The sequence below is a fragment of the Mytilus edulis genome, chromosome 13 (genome assembly GCF_963676685.1).
Source record: "Mytilus edulis chromosome 13, xbMytEdul2.2, whole genome shotgun sequence".
NCBI classification, from domain to species: Eukaryota; Metazoa; Mollusca; class Bivalvia; order Mytilida; family Mytilidae; genus Mytilus; species Mytilus edulis.
In genome coordinates, this window is record NC_092356.1 from 37,672,877 (window position 1) to 37,694,485 (window position 21,609).

Sequence of the window (21,609 nt, forward strand, 5' to 3'; positions counted from 1 at the left end):
TAAATAAGATCTGAGTTTAATATTTGTTAAATTGCACCGACCGTGCAAGGGCTGTATAGCCAGTCAAGGTCGTTAAAAACTTCCATTTGTTGTTGTTAAAGTCATAAGAAACCTCAAATCAAAAAAAAAATAATGCATATGTTTTTTATAACTCAATGGGTACTTTTCATTGTAAAACTTATGTACATATACTTTTTTCTGAAGAAAATTCTTTAATTTATTCATATTTAGAAGAAGTTTACTTTATTTGAATTGCTTCCTTCCAGCAAGCAATTCCCCCGATATATTTTCCGTATGCAAGGTGACCTCAGTGTGACACATCTCGTAAAAATCCGGTGACCACAATACGCATGGATGTCCTTAAAATAAACTATTATCTGAATTTACATGTTAAACACGTGCTCAAATTCCATGCTTTTTTGTTTATTTTTCGTCAATTGTTGACAAACAGGTGACAATCGTTAAACTTCGGCTTCAAAACACGAACTTTAATTACCTGCCATATTTTCACAACAACACTGACCGATTGACAAATAAATTGACGATTATACGAAATTTACACGAAAAAAATGATAAATTCGAGCACAGAAGACTAAGTTTATGATGTTTGTATGCATTGGTTTAAGAATTGGAAGAACATTATTTTTCACCGGTCACTCGTTTCTTATGACTTTAAATTGCTTAATCATTTAAAAAGCCACAGTCTCCTTAATCACACTTTTTACGGTAGGTAAAAGAAAAGCGTTGCAATACAGCTTGTCGACACTAGTCAATCTGCAATATAGCTTTTCATATAGAAAGCTTCAGTGATGGTCTTGCACAGACCTTACCACTAACTGTAAGATGACATTGTTATATATAGAACAAAATGTCTATCTTCAGTCTTGCTGGTCTTGCACAAACCCCACCATATTTTGTCACTTTTATGTGAGTTTTAACTTATTTACATTTGAATACTTTAATCTTTATAATATTGTTGATATTTGCTAAATTGTAATTTATTATAATAAACTATGAAAACTTGCTAGTGTTAAGTTCTACAATGCCACATATGAAGGATCAGAGACTCAGGATTCCGATACCTATTTTTTACACGGTCTGGGATATAATATGTAAAAGTTGACACAGAAAATACGCAACGTAAAAACCCCTCCGGTTACAATTGTATAGTTTTAAATTTTTAAACCTATGATTGGTTCATAAAATCTTATCTTATCTTATTTTATATATTACAGTTCATAAGAAAATTAACTTCAAGATTAAGATCTTTGGCTGTTGGTCTATGAAAAAAAAAAATTTTGTGACCACATCAAGACCATCAGTGCGATTGTATATATAAAAAAAACCAACAGAACTTTACTGCATACTGCTCTTTTCTTAGATATTTCGGTGATCGGACAAACCAGATCAGTTATCTGTTCTTGAACAGTGAAAATACCAAAAAGAACTGTAAGGTTGCAGACTTTGTTATTGTTTGTTTGTTCAAGAGTTAGAAATTTATTATACATCGTTCAATTAGCAAGAGTTAGTATATAATGCATAATTAGTCAGAAAAGTGAATTTCATAAAAAAAAATATCCAAACGGGATATTTTTACAGCTCTATAAAATATGATTCTTTAAAAAAAGGCACTGGCTACGGTTACATGGAAATGTAACAATAATAAAAATATAATTGTTACATTGGAGACTAAATGCCGGAATGCATGGTTTGGTATTAGGACCTGACTAATTACGAATGTAACAATAACTATTGAGGCTACGGTTACATAGCGTTATTGTTACATGAAAAACAGCAATGTACGATGGGACTTGTAATAGGTACTAAATAATAAAAGTTAAAGACATTTATTTTATATTTACAATACATACAATTATTACATACATTTTCTTTTTTTTTTTTTTTATTTACAATGACAGTTTCTACATATCCAGTAAGTGAATTTTGGAGTATGTTTAAGTCCAACACATTTTTTATGAAACCACTCCAAGCAGCCATTACACACCAGTAATGCCGCTTTATGAACGTCTGTACAATTCCATTCTGCAATATTCCGTTAAGAAGATAAGGCAACCTTTAATGTTTGCAACATGTTCTGGTGAGAAATACTTTTTTACTCTAGCAATGTTGATATTCTCATCCAATATTTTGGTTGGAAGCATGTGGTGTAGTTTCATGTCGTCTTTCAATATGATCGCATTGCCGTTCATTACGAATTTTAGTTTTACCTCAGATTTTAGTATCCAACTTAGCAGTAGTAAAATTTGGTTTGGATGTATCCATTTTTTTTTTTAGAGCTGCGTTTGTATCTATAGCTGTATGCAATTTGTGTCTTGATATTGTTTCAGTTTCGTTTCAAACGCATCCCAAGTTTTAATTTTTTCATCCAAAACAAAATTGGTAATAGGAATCTCTTCGTCCATTGTTCAAAGTAACCCTAACCCTAACCATAATGACAGTAGTAAGAGTAGGTGTGCAGTTAAACGTAAACTTATTTAAACACCATTTGTTGAATAATAATATTTATCATTTATCATTATAACAAGTATTATTTAGTTCATGTGAAAGAATTAAGCAACACAACTATAGAAGATTTAAATTTAATAAATCTAGCGTACATTGATGTTTTTCATGTAACAATAACACAATGTAACCGTAGCCTCAATAATTATTGTTACATTCGTAATTAATCGGTTCCTTATCCAACTTTGCATTCCGGCAATTAGTCTCCGATGTAACAATAATATTTTTATTATTGTTACATTTCCATGTAACCGTAGCCAGTGCCTAAAACAAAAGGATAAACACAGTTAGTTACAACAAATTAATCTTCTCAAGGCTCTCACATACATGACATACAAATTTCATTACTATCCAGAGGCAGACTAGGGTTAAGTCCAGGGCCAAGGCCCCCTTTTTACAGTTTTATTTAGGGGAAAAAATGTTGATTATTTAGGGAATCAACTTGTACGACATGCAAGGGAATTTATTTAGCAGATTGGTTCCTCTTTCAGTAAAAAATTTGTTATAAATGGAAGTGGCTTATTTAATCAATTCATTCTTTCATAAAGTATATAATGTGAGGGTACCCAAATTGCACCTATTTTGACAGTTTTTTAACCTACGTTTATTTATGCTTCAGACAAAAGTTCTCATTATGTTTATTTTGTAGATGTATTATTATTTACTATATGGTTTCACCAAATTAATTTTGAATCCATATCATGCATATAATATCATAGAAAAATTGGTCTGAAATGACCTCCAAACCATCAATGACATGAATGATTCTGTAATGAAGAGTACCCAAAATGCATCCATGCTTAAATTTGCATTGTCAAAAGTCGAATAATAGAGCTCTTGTTTTATTTCTTCTTATTTTTATCAATTGGATATTAGTCCATGCTTTCTCTTCATTTGTTAAGAAATGGACACTTGTAACACATTTTATTTGCTAGTTTTAAAAAGATGATGTTTTGATGACATCGCACAGGGACGTGTCCGTACATTTTGCTTTTTGCAGTAATCACTTCATCTGTTGATAAATATTGTGAATGTTTGGTGTATATTTAAATACTTCTACCTATGTTGTAAGACATGCATAGTATCAAATCATAAAAATACAAATTGTTTTGTCTCTAGGAAATCTTGATAGATTTTTGCTGCTATTTTTGCTAAATAGATGCAATTTGGGTCCTCTGTGCAATTTGGGTACTGTTACGTTATAAATTTGAGTATGGAAATGGTGAATGTGTCAAAGAGACAACAACCCCACCATAGAGCAGACAACAGGCGAAGGCCACCAATGGGTCTTCAATGTAGAGAGAAACTCGCACACCTGGAGGCATCCTTCAGCTGGCCCCTAAACAAATATGTATACTAGTTCAGTGATAATGGATACCATACTAAACTCCGAATTATACACAAGAAACTAAAATTAAAATTGATACAAGACTAACAAAGGCCAGAGGCTCCTGTCTTGGGACAGGTGCAAAAATGGGGCAGGATTAAACATGTTTTTTGAGATCTCAACCCTCCCCCTATACCTTTAGCCAATGTAGAAAAAACAAACGCACAACAGTACGCACAGTAAAAGTTTAAGAGAAGTCTGAGTCTGATGTTAGAATAGGAAATTAAAGAAAAAGAAACAAAATGACAATAATTAATACATAAATAACAACAGACTACTAGGATTCACTGACATGCCAGCTCCAGACCTCAATTAAACTGATTGAAAGATTATGTCTTCATGATATGAATATCAGGAACAATCCCTCCTGTTGAGGGTTTAGTATTATACCATTATAAAATTATAATTATATATGAGAAGAACATAACCCGTGTCATGCCAACAACTGGTTTTAGAATAAATGTGTTTAGTTCCAATGCTTAGACTCTATGAGTGAATCAATATTAAAGTCAAAATATGCAATCTTAAATGACCGGACAACAGTATCGTAACTATATTCCTAATCTTTAATGACCTGTATACATGTACATGTAGAAGATGTGGTTAGGTATGATCATAAGTGCCAATGAGACAACTCTCCATCAAACATCGTCACAATCAAACCATTACAGGTCAAAGTATTTTTGTTTAGTCATAGAACATAAATCATTAAACATTAATCATTGGGACTACCAGGATATCTGTTAACAATTTGCATTTGTGCAAAATGGAGATTAAAAAATTATTAACAACTTACTTTTATTTGTAATTTATCGACAGACAAGCAGAAAAAAAAGATAGTTATTACAGTACTATTAGTAATGATACTAATCTCAATCTTTAATAGTTGCCTAAAAATAATACATGGCTCAAACCTTATCTATACATTTAATTGCTCTTTTTATAGGTGTGCAGAACTGAAGAGAAAGCATAGTTAAGCGAGATAGCTGAATAGCTGTATAGATTTAACTTTTCATGTTTGGAAGCTGAAAGAGTTAGTTTGATGTTTCAAAAAGTCAATATCCATACCACTGAACCACTTTGAAAGTAAATATGGAAGATAATATAAATGTACCAGTTAAGCTTGAGGTGTGCAGTGAATCAAATGAATCGCTCAAACAAAGTGCTGAGGTGAATAGTGAATCTAATGAATTACTTCATCAAAGTGCAGAGGTGGACAGTGAATCAACTGAATTGCTTAATCAAAGTGCTGAGGTGAACTTTGAATCAAATGAATCACTTAGCAAAAATGCTGAGGTGAACAGTGAATCAAATAAATTGCTTAACCAAAATGTTGAGGTTTGCAATCAATCAAATGAATTGCTTAACCAAAGTGCTGAGGTTCGCAGTAAATCAAATGAATTGCTCTACCTAGATGCTGACAATCAGGTCCATAGTCAAATGCAAAATGTTGAAAAATCGTATGTATGTAGTGAATGTGGTAAAAGTTTTAATCACAATGGCAACTTTTATAGACATCTCAGGACCCATACAGGTATTATACAATATAAATGTGATGAATGTGGAAAAGGGTTTTGTCATATAGGCCATTATAATAAACATTTAAGGATGCATTCTGTTCAGAAGCAATTATTCTGCCCAGATTGTGGCAAACAATTTAGCACTAGTAGAAATTTACATCGGCACATTAAAATCCATATCGTTGAAAAAGCGTTTGCATGTGGGCAGTGTGGAAAAACATTTAATTCCCAAAATTACTTGAAAACGCACATGAAAGTACACACTCAAGGTAAAGCTTTTAAATGTGATATATGTGGAAAAGACTTTAGACAAAGTAGTAATTTAAAGACACACATGATAGTACACACCAATGATAAACCATATAAGTGTGGAATTTGTGGGAATTCATTCAGTATGGACACTATTTTAAGACACCACATGAAAACGCATACAGGTGAAAAACCACATAAATGTGATGTATGTGGTAGAAAATTTAGTCAGAGTAGTAACGTACACGCACACATGAAAATACACACTGGCGAAAAACCACATAAATGTGATCAGTGTGACCAAGCGTTCAGTTTAAAGGGACAACTTCAAGCTCATATGAGAATCCATACGGGTGAAAAACCATACAAGTGCGAAGTATGTGATAAGGAATTTAGAGTGAGTGGAACGTTAAAAAAACACCAGAGAACACATACTGGTGAAAAGCCATATGTATGCAAGGTATGTGATAGAGGATTTTGTCAGAGTGGTCAGCTTCAATCACATTTGGTAATACATACAGATGCCAAAAACGATAAAACACACAAATGTGACGAATGTGGGAAAGGTTTTAGACTCCTTGGAAACTTGAGGATTCATAAAAGATTCCATGCAATTGATAAACCGTTTAAATGTGGTGAGTGCGGTAAAGGATTTACCATGAACAGTTCCTTAGGAAAACACATGAGAACACATACCGGGGAAAAACCTTATAAATGTGAAATATGTAGTAGATCTTTCAGTGAGAGTCATAGTGTACAGAGACACATGACTGTCCATTCGGGGGAAAGACCATTTCAGTGTGATGTATGTGGTAAAAGGTTTAGTCTGAGAGGTAACTTTCAAACGCATACTAAGATACACATAGAAAATACTGTGAATTCTATGTTTGTGGTTGATGATGACCTTGAGTCATCCTCCTCGTGATCCTTAAATATTTGATTGAAAGATTGGGGTTTTGAACTTTATTTATACATGTGAATGGTGTAAGATACATTTACATCATTTTCTACATGTTGTATCGTAAATATATAAAACTGTCTGTATACATTATATGTAGCCAAAAATCTTCATATTAAAATCCATTATTGAAAGTTGGGAGTTTTGTACTGTCTTAGATTATTTATGCCACCATTTAGCTAAATAAATAATTTTTACTGAATTTAATTATTTTAATTAAGATTTGAAGTCTGAAATCTGAGCTAATTTATGTTTGTGTAAATGTTTCCAATATTTAGTTTATAAATACATGAAATACATTTTGTACATGTACTGTATTATGTCTGTAGTTTTGGCAGAGACATATATACACATATATGTCTCTGGTTTTGGTTTGACCTTTTTTGTCCTTTTGCTGGAACTTTTTTTACCATGACGTTTTCAGTTTCTTTTCAATGAGTTGTCCCCTTGGTATGTTTCATTACATCTCTTCTCCGTTAGTTGTTACTTACATTTTGTAGTTATCATTTATTTTGACACCATAGACTTTTACTATATACATGTAGTACTACTGTATGACAGTTGTAAATAAAAAGAGACATACATTTATCATGAGACCACAATACTAAAAATGAGTTTCCAATTGTATTCGGTGGTAAACAGGTAGTTGTTATAAGCACCTTGGTATGCAGCAACAGAGTTCTCAAAATCTTATTTCCCTGGTAATTCTTGAATAAAAATCGGCTTGTCCTCAATATTTTCTGCTGTAAAATAAATTACCTTGTTGCCCATTTGCAAAATTTGGTGGTCAAAACTATCAGACCATCACTTCCGAGATCTCTGGTCTCTGCAGGAAATTGGTTTTGAGAACAAATGGATATTATGTTCTGCTTTTAATCCACATTTTGTGGATAAAAACAGATTTCACTCCTTCTTTGCCAAACTCAGTGTGTTCTTGTATTCTTGACCGCTCATCACAGTCTGTTTTAATGGGTGGTTGCCTAATTGAAATAGTAACCCACATCTAGTGTAGATCCGTGGCTGCCTCATTGAAATATTTACCAACATCTAGTGTGGATCCGTGGCTGCCTAATTCAAATATTCACCCACATCTAGTGTGGATCCGTGGCTGCCTCATTGAAATATTTACCCACATCTAGTGTGGATCCGTGGCTGCCTAATTGAAATATTTATCCACATCTAGTGCAGTGGCGGATCCAGAAATTTACATAAGTGGGGGTAGATATGTGGTGATACATGGCTGTGTACATTATATGTATATATACAACTCGTCTAAACATCAACCCAACAATGTTAGATCTGTAAATTTGCTTTTGCAAATTTTTTGTTCTTCCCTCGCCGGGATTCGAACCCATGCTACTGTGATATCGTGACACCAAATCGCCTGCACTGCAGCCGTCCCGCTAGACCACACGACCACCTGGGCTCTACAAAAATAAAGCTTTCAGTGGCCGTGTGTTACCTTTCCTCGTCAGTTTTAATCTAGCGGCGTACTACAATACATGATATATTAGGCATGGAGATGTTATTGTTACAGATCAGCTCAATTATCTATAGTAAAGGATCCTACAAATTAATGTAAGATACAGTCACAGAGAATAATTATATTTATAAGTACGTCTGAGTCGGTGACAACTCTACAACAGAATTATCCATCGGATCGCCACCAATGATGGTGATACATGGCTGTGTACATTATGTATATACAACTCGTCTAAACATCAACCCAACAATGTTAGATCTGTAAATTTGCTTTCGCAAATTTTTTGTTCTTCCCTCGCCGGGATTCGAACCCATATATGTAGTCCTCGTTACATGGGAACATTTAAATATTATGACGACACAAGATTATCAACGATGTTTGTTTCTTATATAATATATACTTAAACACGATTATGTACTCGAATTTAACTACCCTCTAATTAGTATAAATAGTTTAGTATTATTATATTTATGTAGTCCTCGTTAAATGGGAACATTTAAATATTATGACGACACAAGATTATCAATGAAACAAACGAAAAATGAATATGCAAGACGAGATCACATGACAATAAATACGATACTCTCTTTGACAGTTTGATTTGTGTATTCACTCTTATATATAGAGAAAAAATTAAAATGTGGGTATGCTTAAATTGTCATGAGTTTAACAGTCCGGAGAATGAAAATTGTTTAGCATGTCATACAGCACGACCACAATCAAGAACAGGAAGTTCAAAAGGTATGTCATTAAGTTAAAGAGGTGTTTATACTGATAAAGTACTTTTCATATTTATTATGATTTAGAGTTGAGACAAGGAGGAAGTAAAGTAAATGATAATTGCTAAAGATAGGGTATGCAAAATAAATAGGCGGCGAGATTAGAGAGGCCCCTCATGGGGGGTCCTAGTAATCACATAATCACCATTTTTTTGCCAATATAATCACATAATCATTAAATATTTGCTTATCTTTAGTAATCAAATAATCATTAACTAAAAATACAGTCCTAGGTAATCAAATAATCATGAAATATTTGGCTTAATAATCAAATAATCATTAAAAAAACGGCCAAGTAATCACATAATCAAAAACCCCATGAGGGCCCTCATTAGATAGAGAAAAAGATACACTGCATATTTAAGGCAAACAAAAAAGGAATAAAAGGAAAAGTTAGGTAGTTTTTGTGTGACGTCCATTTTCACTGAACGAGTACACAATTTAATTTAGGGGCCAGCTGAGGACCACCTCCGAGTGCGGGATTTTCTCGCTGCGTTGAAGATCCATTGGTGGCCTTCGGCTGTTATCTGCTCTTTGGTCGGGTTGTTGCCTCTTTGACAAATTCCCCATTTCCATTCACAATTTTATGGTAAACGTTAATGAGATAGCACATCCAAAAATAAACAAAACAATATGCATGATATATCTAGGTTAATATATGGTCTTCAACAAGAGAAAGGTATATCAAAGCTCTAAAACGTCTCCAGTATAGACAATTGAAAAAAACTTAATAGTGAATATAAAACATCTTCCATCAAAACAAAGTCCCTGAATGACCAACACAAAGATAAATGAATAAAACAACAAGAGAGCTACAGATGAGGTTCCTGACTTTGAAAAGATTAATTTGGTGTTTGCCTTACGCCGCCTCAGCACTTAAATGCTATACCAAGGCAGGAAGGAGCATGTAGTCTAGTGGTTGTCGGTTGTTTATGTCTCTCAAAACTTTTTTGTTTTCGTAAATTGTTTTGTTAATGATTAGGCCGTTAGTTTTCTCAATTGACTTTTTTTCATATTATTCATTGAGAGGCTTTTTATAGCCGATTATACGGTATGGATTTTCTCACTGTTGACTGTCATACGATTCCATATAAGTACTTGCATCTACCTCATTTGAACTTTCGTGAATAGTTGTCTCATTGACAATCATACATCTCCTTAATTTATATCCATCCCGACGAGAGCTAATTTAATTCCTGAGAGAGGCGGAAGATACAAAATATACTTTCTTGGAACATGCACATGAACAGGTGGATACTTTCTTGGAACATGCAGATACTTTCTTGGAACATGCACATGAACAGGTGGATACTTTCTTGGAACATGCACATAAACAGATGTATACTCTCTTGGAACATGCACATGAACAGGTGGATACTTTCTTGGAACGTGCACATGAACAGGTGGGGAGGGTTAGTTAAACTAGTTATTTGTCAACTTAATCCTATCGCTTCAAAATCGATGCATGGGGATTGAAAAAGATCGTCAGCACAAGTCCTGAACAAGTAATTTTAAATCTGAACCCTTTTTGTATATACAGCTTTTAAAATGGAATGTTTTATGGCACCATTGTTTTATTTATGGTTTGACCCATTATTTCAGAGGTTAATATGTGAAAAGTCCTTATTTTTAGATATTTCTAGGAAAGGTTCTTGCTTGTACATTTTACATTTCAAAATCAGAAGGTCATATCTCCAAATTTCGTTCATATCTCCAAATTTCGGCATCAATGTTTTGACTTAACAATTTTCAAGGTTTCGATGAATGTACAAATATACATGAATATTTTCATCTTTTAAACATGTTTAGGTTGTGTCCTTTTTAAACTATACGGCTAGACATGTAACCTAGAATGTTATTGATTTTGGCCGACTGTTTTGATTTGAGTACCAATGTTATATACCTCTGATGTACTTAGCCCACTATATTTGATGACTTGTTACAACCACTGGATCGTGCTAAGGCTTGTGATCGTCTTGTTCCCGAGGGTATCACCAGCCTAGTAGACCACATTCTGGTAATCATGGTAATGGCGTAAAATGTAATTATGAGGTCATTTTCTGTCAATTTACTGCTCTCCAAAGGTTAAAGTAAGTCATGTTTCACATCAGCTCATCACAGAAAATATCAAATTACTGGAAAACATTGGTTGATATGCAAATTCATTCATTCTGCAAATGGATGTGTTTGCATAATGTTTTGACTTAATAATTTTTCAACTAACTTTCTATTATAATTCTGTTTTCACTTTTGAATTCGATGACTTTCCATTGTTTACACGGGAAAAGAGTCCTAATTGTGTAAAATGTCTTAAATGGATAGCACAGCCTTTCCTCTCTAAACAACGGGTTGGCATTAACTATGTCTTCCTTAAAGACAGGGCAGTGTTAAATTAAGTTACATTATTTTAACATAATTGATATATTATCTATAAATGCCTGACTGAAATAAAATTTTTGTCGTATTAACGTTACAGTGTTTTGTATAATATCTTCGTAGGTCGAAAAGAAAACAAAGCCGCTAGTCTCTTTCTCGAGGGTATCAAAAAGTCTGTTGATAATACTTCAGTTGTTCGAACAAGAAGACCAGCTAGCGAAGGAACTTTTGAACAAAGACAACAAAATGAAGACGTAAAGAAAGTAGCAGAACACCTTGTTGAAAAATTTAAACATCTGCTTTCAAGTGCACCAAATGAGCAGATATTTACAGGTAATTATCTGTTTGAGATTATCTGTGAGGTTATATACATGATTGTTTGTAAGATTTTAATGCAACTAAAGATGACCCTATCTTTAACAATATTCCTGTTGGTACGTTGTTAGTAAATCTTTATAAGAAATAAATCGAACTTTTTTGTCGGTCTTGCTAGAATTTTGCTAATACTAGTATATACCACTCTTCAACATCGTATTTAATTTTGGCCTTCCAACTGTTTTGTTTCGAACGTCACTAATGAGTCTTGTGTACATGTATACATATTATAAACCTGCATTCTTTGTTAGTTTCTATGCATATATTCGTTATAGTCCAGGGATGCCTTTCCTAGACGGTTTTATGAGCGAGGAGTTGCCACTTTTTCTCAAAATTTCTTGAATCAATCCCGCAGTGGGAAGGGAAGGACAAAACTTTATCATCTTCCCCGGATCAGCCTTTAACCTTATATAAAAATAAGAAGATGTGGTATGATTGCCAATGACCAACTCTCCCCATAGACCAAATGACCTGGAAGTTAGCAACTATAGGTCTCCGTACGGCCTTCAACACTCAGCATAACCCATTAACATATGAGTAAGCTATAAAAGGCCACGAAATGACAAAAGTAAAACAATTCAAAAGAAATACGGTAACTTATTTCATGATTTACATACAAAACAATACACAAAAACAAATATGATATACAACAAACGACAACCACTGATTTACTGACAGGCTTCGGATAGGCACATACAGAATGTGTCGGGGTTAAACTTGTTTGCTGGCACCAAACCCTCTCCTAACCTTATGCATATTTAGATCAACAATACATATGATATATCAAGATACGAGTAATGTCATCTGATAAACATATACATATACATTTAAAATTGGTATCGTTAATGTTATTACATGCAGGATGTGTGGTTCAAAAAAAGAAAAATGGAATATTTTAAACGTTAAGTTCATTCCTATTGACGTTTTCACTTGTTAAAAGAACGAGACAGAGCCAGAGGCTAAGGAAATATCGAATAATACGACGTTTTAAAATTTCACGTTTAAATGGCCAATATCTCGAGAGAGAGAAAAAAAACATAGTTTCATGTTAATCATCGAAAATAGGAGGGCCATATTTAGGAGTTGTAACCAAAACATTATTTTAATTTTGCTTCAAGTAAAACGTAACTCTTTGTTAACAGTTTATTTTTTTTTTGGGAAAGCTTAAAAAGGTAGATTTTAAGTCTTGTATGATGTGCATTTTAAATGACATTTTCTCACTAGTTCTGAGTACAATACAAAATTATATATATTAAATATTATTACTATCCTTATTATTTTCAATTTGTGAGAAAACAATTGTAACAAAGTCGAAACGCTTTAAGGGTTTTGAACATAAAATTTCTTTAAATGAAATATGCTAAAAAGAACGTTACTTTGATTTACAGAATAGTGTTTTTACATTTATATTCTATTTTTAAGGACATGACTCAGATATGTCCCAGATGACAAGTCATATGTTAGTGGCTGCTGTGGACTTTGGTACAACTTATAGCGGTTATGCGTTTTCCTTTCGCCATGAATTCAAAGACGACCCTCTCAAGATCCATGCTAACCAAGCGTGGAATGCTGGAGGTCGGTCACTTTTGTCTTTAAAAACACCGACATGTCTGTTACTTAACAAAAACAAAGAGTTTGTGGCTTTTGGCTATGATGCAGAAAATATGTTTTCTGACATTGTAATGGAAGGCGAACAGAACAAGTACTTCTACTTCCACAGATTCAAAATGAAACTCCATAATAATAAGGCAAGTGTGTAAAACTATCTCATATTAAGGAAAGTGTGTAAAATAATCTCATTATAAGGCAAGTGTGTTAAAAAATCTCATTATAAGGCAGGTGTATTAAACGTTCTAGTTTTAGGCAAATGCGTACAACTTTCTCATATTAAGGTAAGCGCGTTAAACAATCTTATAAAAAGGCAAGTGTGTAAAACTATTTCATAATAAAGCAAGTATGTTAAACCTTTTTAATAATAAGGCAAGTGATAGGAAACGGTTTCGGGTTTACACTAAAGAGACAAGGGACAGCTTGAGTGTAATATCAAATAGTATGGAGCGCTGTATTTATAATCAAAGTAATAAAATACTGAACATCGGATGACCGCAAGTTCTGGTGGATGGTCACAAGCACTTGCCTCAGAAAAAAAATCACATCTCTATACCTGAAAGTTAGGTTAAGGTACATATATATATTTTTTTCTGAGACAAGTTCCTGTGTGGATGATGAATAAATGACAGGGAATTCAACCTCACCGTTTTAATTAACTATTATATTGTAGTGATATAAACATTTGTTATCAGTATACTCTGGTTTGTTGTTATATATTATATTAATATTTGTATAACACTTATAAATAATTTTCATCCATTTGTATATCATTCTGTTCTACTATTCTAATGATAGTGCAGTCAGTTCTCTTCTGTAATAATTCGTTTTTCTAGTAGATTGGATTTGAGTAGGCATTCATATTTTCCCGCGTTTGTTGCAAAACGTTCTTGAGATATTCATCCGCATGCGTTAACACAAAATTTCGGTATTCTTGATTTGTTATTGATATATATATTTCTCACGACAAAACATTTTCATATCATTTATCTATGTTCTTAAAAATTATTTTGATGAATATTTATTGATGAAATTAATATATAACAAGCGATAAGGAATGTTATTTCGCACTCGATAATATCCGCGTAATTATACGAAATACGTTCGGTTATCAGTCAAAAACTCAAATCACGTGGTTAGAAATGTCTGCGGCAACATTACACCGGAATGCCCTCACGGTCATCCGCTGTAAAAATGGTACTATCACATAAAACAAAATAAGATTCTTAGCGTTTCAAATTACAACAAATAAGAAAGCCGGTAATTTCTCAAACAAAACAAATTGGAGAACAAATCACGGTAGCAAATCATTAATGAATCACACCATGATAGCTAACAAAGTTAACAAATCATTTTCAAATCATTTCCTATGATATTCCAAGTAAACAAATCATAACGAAACCACACAATTTTAGCTAACAAAATTAACAAATCTTTTTCAAATTATTTCATACGATATTCTAAGTATAACAAATCATAAAAGAAATCACGCAAGAACATGCAGAAACAAATTACTTACAAATCACACAATTGAAAGAAATCACAAATAAATCAGTTTTGGGGAATTTGGCGAATTCTGATTTGTTTATAATTTCTTTAATGAATTGCAAGCAAATGGTACGAACAAATCGAAGAATCACGGTTTTTGGGTTATTGAAATTCTTGAAATCCTGTTATTTAACCAAAAATGTTTTACCTTGAATTATGGGAATGAGTGTAGAGAATACCTTTCTTTGTATTTGTTCATAAAAAATAGCCAGCAGTTTACAACAGATATTCAAATGACAATGAAAAGCAAACTCGAATAAAGACAAACTAGCAATTGTGACAATCAAATCTTTTCATTTTCCTTTGCAGTATATCACAAATGAAATGGTTTTGAAAGACATTTCTGGCAAACAAGTTCTAGCGCTTGATGTATTTTCATTGGCAATCAAAGCATTAGTTAAACATTTGCTAGATCTTCTGGAAAATAGGGGGACTAATGTAGAGATGAAAGATATATTATGGGTATTGACAGTGCCTGCTATCTGGTCGGATGCTGCAAAACGGTTTATGAGGAATAGTGCTGAAAAGGTAAAACGTTCAAGGATTATCAAAGCTTTAATTTGAATAAAAAAGAATAAAAGAAAAGAATAGACAAACTGAAACTTTTAATATTGTCTTTATGCTGTAATTTTATATGCATTAAGTGTTATCATTTTATTCTGGTCGGATGCTCAAACACGGTTTATGAGGAGAAGTGCTGAAAAGGTAAAATGTTTTTAGGACTATCCAATATAAAAATAAGAAGATGTGGTATGATTGCCAATAAGACAACTCTCCACCAGAGACCAAACTATAGGTCACCGCATGGCCTTCAACAAGAATTAATTTGAATGCAAAAGGATATGCGTTAGATATAGACAAACTTCTCGTCAAAACTATATATGTTTAAAACATTTTCCGAAAATGTTACACACTGAGAATTTAAAAAAAACACACTTGAGATTAAAAGACCTAAAAACACACACTGAGAATAAGAAATTACACACTGAGATTTCATAAAGACGCACTGAGATTTCATAATGACGCACTGAGATTACGAAAAATGAAAAACACACACTGAGAATTGAAAATTACACACTGAGATTCAAAAAGACACACCGAGATGAAATAAACTGAAAAACATACACTGAGAATTTAAAATTACACACTGAGATTTGTGCGCACTTTTTATGTGTTATAGTAGTCTCAGTGCGCACATATCTAATTAGCATACGTAATCTTAATCTATTACAAGCTTAAAACAACTAGGGGACATAACTCGTTAGTCCTTGAATCTGGTGCCAAATGTTTTATAAAATACATTAGCAATACAACGTTAAAGACTAATAGAACAAGAAAAATACCCACTTACTCTCATTACAAAATATAACCAGAGACATGTATTATATGTCTCTGATATAACCAAATGGTGAAAACTTTATCAAAAATATAAGAATTCATTGGAACAATCTACACAAAAAAAAAACAATGCAATGACATGTTCACCCAAGTGTCTATTATAGCATATAAACGTAATAACAAAAATATAAAAGATTACCTTGCGAAATCAGGGTAACAGTTGAAAGAATGCATCAGGTACTTGATTCATAGACGTATATACAAATGTAATATAATGATTAACTATTTTTTTAGGCAGGAATTCCAGAAAATAATTTGAAAATTGCGCTTGAACCTGAGGCAGCATCTATTCATTCTCAGTATCTTCCTACAAAGAAACTAATTGGAGCTGAAAAACAAGGATTTACAATGACTGAGCCTGGAACAAAATATATGGTTGTTGATCTCGGTGGTAATGTTTCTTAAATATATCAATTGTTAATATTATTGTAGTTCAAACACCGATACCGTTGTAACGTCGTCTTTGCTACGCTACTTTTAATGTTTAGCAAAGCAAACGTCACCGCTGTTTCGGATTTTGGTAAAGGTTTTTCAGACAATACTTATTGCAATTATTGACAATAATTTCCTTTTCATTTGTTGATATTGTAAGCTGTCGAAAGAGATCTTTTAATACCCCACATTAAATAACAACTTGTAAATAAATGAATAATTTAAAGAAATTTTAAGTATCTACCCCTTTATTTTCAAAAGTTTTTTCACATATATTTCATTGCTATTTCTAAGAAATTCATCGAAATTCTTGTTATTTCTACAATAGTGTTCAAACAGCTTGACATATTTTCTTCCCCATGTGTGAAGACATGAAAAATCATAACACATACCTTTCCCGTCAAAGGTTTCTAAGTATAGGCTCACCTGGACCAAAATGCCAATGTGACTCAGAGCTTTAAAAAAATTTGTCGTCAAATGGCGTCATTTACAAAAGTCTTTCCCACTATGTAACTACATTTTGTACTGGGCTATATTGAATCACACTTGGCCACAATCGTCGTTTGAATTGAAATTTTTAGTTCTACCGTCTAGCATAAAAACAAAAACATAAAAACACAGGACTTAAAATTAGAGTATATCAACTATTTTGAAAAGAGTTATATATAGATCAAATATGACTAAGCAAAAATGTTCAGAATGTCAAGATCTACATACTGTTTATGTTGGCAAGAAATATCAACGACCCCTTATATGATGCATTGTTTGTTTTACCAATTTTGTTAATTGCCTATTAACTCTTTAAATTAGTTATTGCCCTTCAATGATGACTTTTGACTATTTTTACATTTTTTGGTGAAACTGTATTAGCCATAAAAGAGGCAAATAGTACAGAAGCGAAGCTACAATTGGAACATATGCGGTCAACCAAAAAAGTAATGACATCCGTAAAAATTTCGATGGAATGAATAACTTTAACTTTAGAATAGAATATAATAGAAAATTTTATTTTAAGTCGGGGTCACATGAACATTACAAACATAATCTCTGTAGAGCTTTTTGCCGACATATAGAAGCCTTGATTCAGTGGCTTCTGTATTAACAGCAACCCTCTATCATTGAAATTATGATAGGAAACGTAGGCTTAGAACCAATTTGGAAACATAAATAGTTGGAATCAGTTCTAACTTTTCAATTGTAAAAATCTTATTTTCGGTTATAGGATATTATTGTTAGAAAATGTTCTAGAGTAGACCTGTCAGAATATGCTGGTAGACCTGTCATGATATGTTCTAGGATAGAACTGTCAGGATATTTTTAGGGTAAACCTGTCAGGATATGTTTTAGGGTAGAAATGTCAAGATAATTATGGTCTAGGGAAGAACTGTCAGTATATGTTATAGGAAAGAACTGTCAGGATACTAGGATAGACCTGTCAGGATATGTTCTGGGTAGACCTATCAGCATATGTTCTAGAAAAGAACTGTCAGGAAATGATCGAGGGTAGACCTGTCAGAATATGTTCTAGGATAAACCTTTCAGGATATGTTCTAGGGTGGACCTGTCAGTATATGTTCTAGGATAAACCTGTCAGTATGTGTTCTAGGATAGAACTACCATGATATGTTCTAGGGTAGAACTGTAATGATATGCTTTAGGACAGACCTATCAGGATATGTTTTAGAACAGAACTGTCAGGAAATGTTCTAGGGTAGAACTGTCAGGATATGTTCTAGGATAGAACTGTCAGGATATATTCTAGGATATACATGTCAGCATATCATGTTCAAGGGTAGAATTGTCAGGAGATGTTCTACGGTAGACCTATCAGTATATGTTCTAGGGTAGAACTGTCAGGATATGTTCTAGGATAGAACTGTCAGGATATGTTCTAGGATAGAACTGTCAGGATATATTCTAGGATAGACCTGTCAGCATATCATTTTCTAGGGTAGAACTGTCAGGAGATGGTCTAGGGTAGACCTATCAGTATATGTTCTAGGATAGAACTGTCAGGATATGCTCTAGGATAGAACTGTCAGGATATATTCTAGGATATACCTGTCAGCATATCATTTTCTAGGGTAGAACTGTCAGGAGATGGTCTAGGGTAGACCTATCAGTATATAATCTAGGATAACTGTCAGGATATGTTCTAGGATAGAACTGTAATGGTATTTTCTAGGATAGACCTGTCAGGATTTGTTCTAGTGTAGAACTGTCAAAATGTCTTCTAGAGTAGAACAGTCAAGATATGTTCTTGGATATAAATGTCCGAATCTGTTCTAGGGCAGAGGTCTATTAACATTTTCTAGGTTATAACAGTTCTACAAAACTTAAATTAAAGCTGTCCTCTGGTCTTGATTTAATCCAATTCTAGAGGTCGAGTTAGTCAGAGGAATACACTTTAAAATAAAGGTAATATAAACTGTTTTACAGAATAATAAATGACAGAAATATATCTATCAATAAGCAATTTTCTAACTGGTTAGACATTATATGGTTTTAAAAACTAGAATATATTTTAATGTATATTAACAGGTGGGACTGCAGATATTACTGTGCACAAGAAACTATCAAACGGAGGACTAGAAGAGCTGAAACATGCCACTGGAAATGACTGTGGAGGAACTTCCGTGGATGGTCATTTCTTTCAAATACTTACTCAAATTGTCGGTGGTCCCCTAATTAAGATTTTTCAAGAAGAAGATCCAGAGGGTTATTTAGATCTCTTTCGAGAATTTGAGGTGGTAAAAAGAACAATACACCCGAGCAAAACAGGAAAGGTAAACTTCTCGATTCCATTTGTGTCACTTAATGAAAAGTGTAAAACTCACTTAGGCGAAACCCTATCCGAAGTTCTTCTCTCGTCTCCATTTAAAGATAGTATTTCATTTCGAGGCGATAAAATGAGGATTGATGTTGAACTGATGAAGAACATTTTTAAACCATCAATTGACAATATAACATCCCTCATACAATCAATCTTAGACAGCGATGTTTTGATAGATGTATCGCAGATTCTTCTTGTTGGCGGGTTTTCAGAATGTTTACTTATACAAGACGCAATAAAAACGAAATTTCCAAATAAAAAGATAATAGTACCAGAAGAGGCAGGGTTATCTGTTCTTAAAGGAGCAGTGCTATTTGGACATAGACCATTCTATATTGAATCACGAAAAATGAAATACACCTATGGCATAGAATTGAAGGATCATTTTGATTCATCTGAACATGATATAAAACGATTAGTTGTGGTAGATGGAGTCGAATATTGTGATAAAATATTTGAAAAACTTGTAACAATAAATGAAACTGTTCCTGTAGGTTCGATAATTAACCGGTCATACAGCGCTACAGGGACAACAACCGAAACGGACGAATTTTCATTCTTTATATCAACAGACGAGGATCCGCAATATACCGATGAAAATAGTTGTTCTCATCTCGGTACATTAACCATCCCTCTTTCTGATCCATGTGAAGGCGGAAGACCAATAACTGCTATGTTCTATTTTGGGGGAACGGAAATAGCTCTAACTGCCACAGAAGTGAATTCTGGGATTCAATACGAAGCCAATTTCAATTTGATTTGAAACAAAGAAAATAAGTTTTTACGAAAATATATGCTATAGATAAACTACTGAATAATGACCACAGAATTTCTGAAATGTTTTACTATTAAAATCTATATGATAACCCGAATGTGTTTTAAATCTAATTGCAGTATAAAATTGGAGCTGCATATACTTCGGTACTGTCCTGAACTACGGATATTGTATCATAGAAATTTGTGTTGTTACATTTGAATTTATTTAAAATTAAGGAATATATCTCCCTCATGGAAGGCTCGGATTTTTTGTCTGTTTTTTTCTATGCTTTTGTCCTTTTTTGGTTTTATTAGCCCTTCAATTTTTGATAAGTTTTAGATTTTCATATACTGTGGACTCAAGCATCACTGAAAAGACATTTATTGTCATAATGCGTGTCTGGTGCAGTTAAATTGGTACCTTTCATGTTAGTGAACAATGTAGTCAACTTTGGATTTACTCAGATTTCGGCATAAATAACGCTAAGATTTAAAAAAAAAATTACCAAAACTTAAGGATTTTTTTTTCTCGAATAAACTCTTTCTTGAAGGTTAATAAACAAGTACATGTATAGTAAGATATGTGAACATTTTATTTATCTTTATCGGTACTAACTTTGATATTATATTTAACACTTAATACATAACTAAACATATATCGCTTTCCAGCTATTAACACTTATGGGCAACATCTTGTCGATATGTATATTTTGGCATTGAAACGGACCCCTGCTTCATTAAAATATTTTATATTCTCATTCGTCCGGCTAGTCTGAAAGACACCTCTCAATGTAATGTAGGCAATTTTCTATTGCTGAAAACTCGTATGTTTAAATTTTACTTTTAGAGTCTTTTTGGTTTGATTGTGTTTTTGTCGTGCTGTCTAATTGCCGCAAACCTAACACTTTGTACTCTAGGTAACATTAACATTCTCCTGGAATTGTCTACAGTTTTTGTTAGGTCAGGCTTAAAAAAAAAGGTTATCTTTTACCAAATTTGATAGCCATTTGATATAGCTATGAAGTCAGTCAGCCTGCGAGGTTTTTTTTCGCCGGCAAGATTATGTCTATTCCAAATAATTATGACGTCGTGAAAGTCTTCAACAAAACTATAAAATGATGTCATAATTATTTGGACTATATTATTCCATGTTAAATTCTCAAAAACAACAATTATAATCATACTTTTAAAATCATTCAATAAAACGAAGTTGTCAATACCACAAGTGCTTGTATTTTTTCTGAAAATCTTTTTTCTTTTTCGTCTGACCTAGATAAGGCACCACCTTATACAATTTATATCCACTATGCAACAATATTTCAATTTATTCCACAAAGTATTGTATTTTAGGTACTATAGTTTGTTAGACAAAGATATCTTTCAG

The 21,609-nt window shown here is 33.0% G+C and overlaps 2 protein-coding genes across 9 annotated transcripts in view; both read left to right on the forward strand.

Annotated features, from left to right (window-relative positions):
- The window catches only part of LOC139500062 (zinc finger protein 226-like), a 52,676-nt gene extending 45,840 nt beyond the window's left edge, over positions 1 to 6,836 (forward strand). For 5 of the 8 annotated variants that reach the window (XM_071288786.1, XM_071288788.1, XM_071288785.1 and 2 more), the window contains one exon: positions 4,857 to 6,836. In XM_071288786.1, coding sequence (XP_071144887.1) covers positions 5,003 to 6,604 — 1,602 coding nt within the window. In that variant the 5' untranslated portion in view covers positions 4,857 to 5,002 and the 3' untranslated portion in view covers positions 6,605 to 6,836. Of the gene's footprint in view, positions 1 to 1,237; positions 1,525 to 4,856 lie in introns of those variants that run through there. The other 3 variants (XM_071288784.1, XM_071288790.1, XM_071288791.1) reach the window with 3 other exon arrangements.
- A 1,753-nt stretch (positions 6,837 to 8,589) lies between these two features.
- Positions 8,590 to 20,340, forward strand: LOC139500061 (heat shock 70 kDa protein 12A-like). The gene is made up of 6 exons (XM_071288782.1): positions 8,590 to 8,861; positions 11,399 to 11,608; positions 13,073 to 13,398; positions 15,116 to 15,334; positions 16,439 to 16,595; positions 19,178 to 20,340. The coding sequence occupies exons 1-6, from the start codon at positions 8,759 to 8,761 to the stop codon at positions 20,230 to 20,232; spliced, it is 2,070 nt and encodes a 689-aa protein (XP_071144883.1). The 5' UTR covers positions 8,590 to 8,758; the 3' UTR covers positions 20,233 to 20,340.
- The last annotated feature ends 1,269 nt before the right edge of the window (positions 20,341 to 21,609 follow it).

Bases quoted from the DNA above. Each gene is read 5' to 3' on its own strand.
- LOC139500061 (XM_071288782.1), top strand. From the start codon at position 8,759: ATGTGGGTATGCTTAAATTGTCATGAGTTTAACAGTCCGGAGAATGAA. The intron at 11,609-13,072 runs GTAATTATCTGT...TCTATTTTTAAG, and splicing joins AAATGAGCAGATATTTACAG to GACATGACTCAGATATGTCC. The intron at 15,335-16,438 runs GTAAAACGTTCA...CTATTTTTTTAG, and splicing joins TGAGGAATAGTGCTGAAAAG to GCAGGAATTCCAGAAAATAA.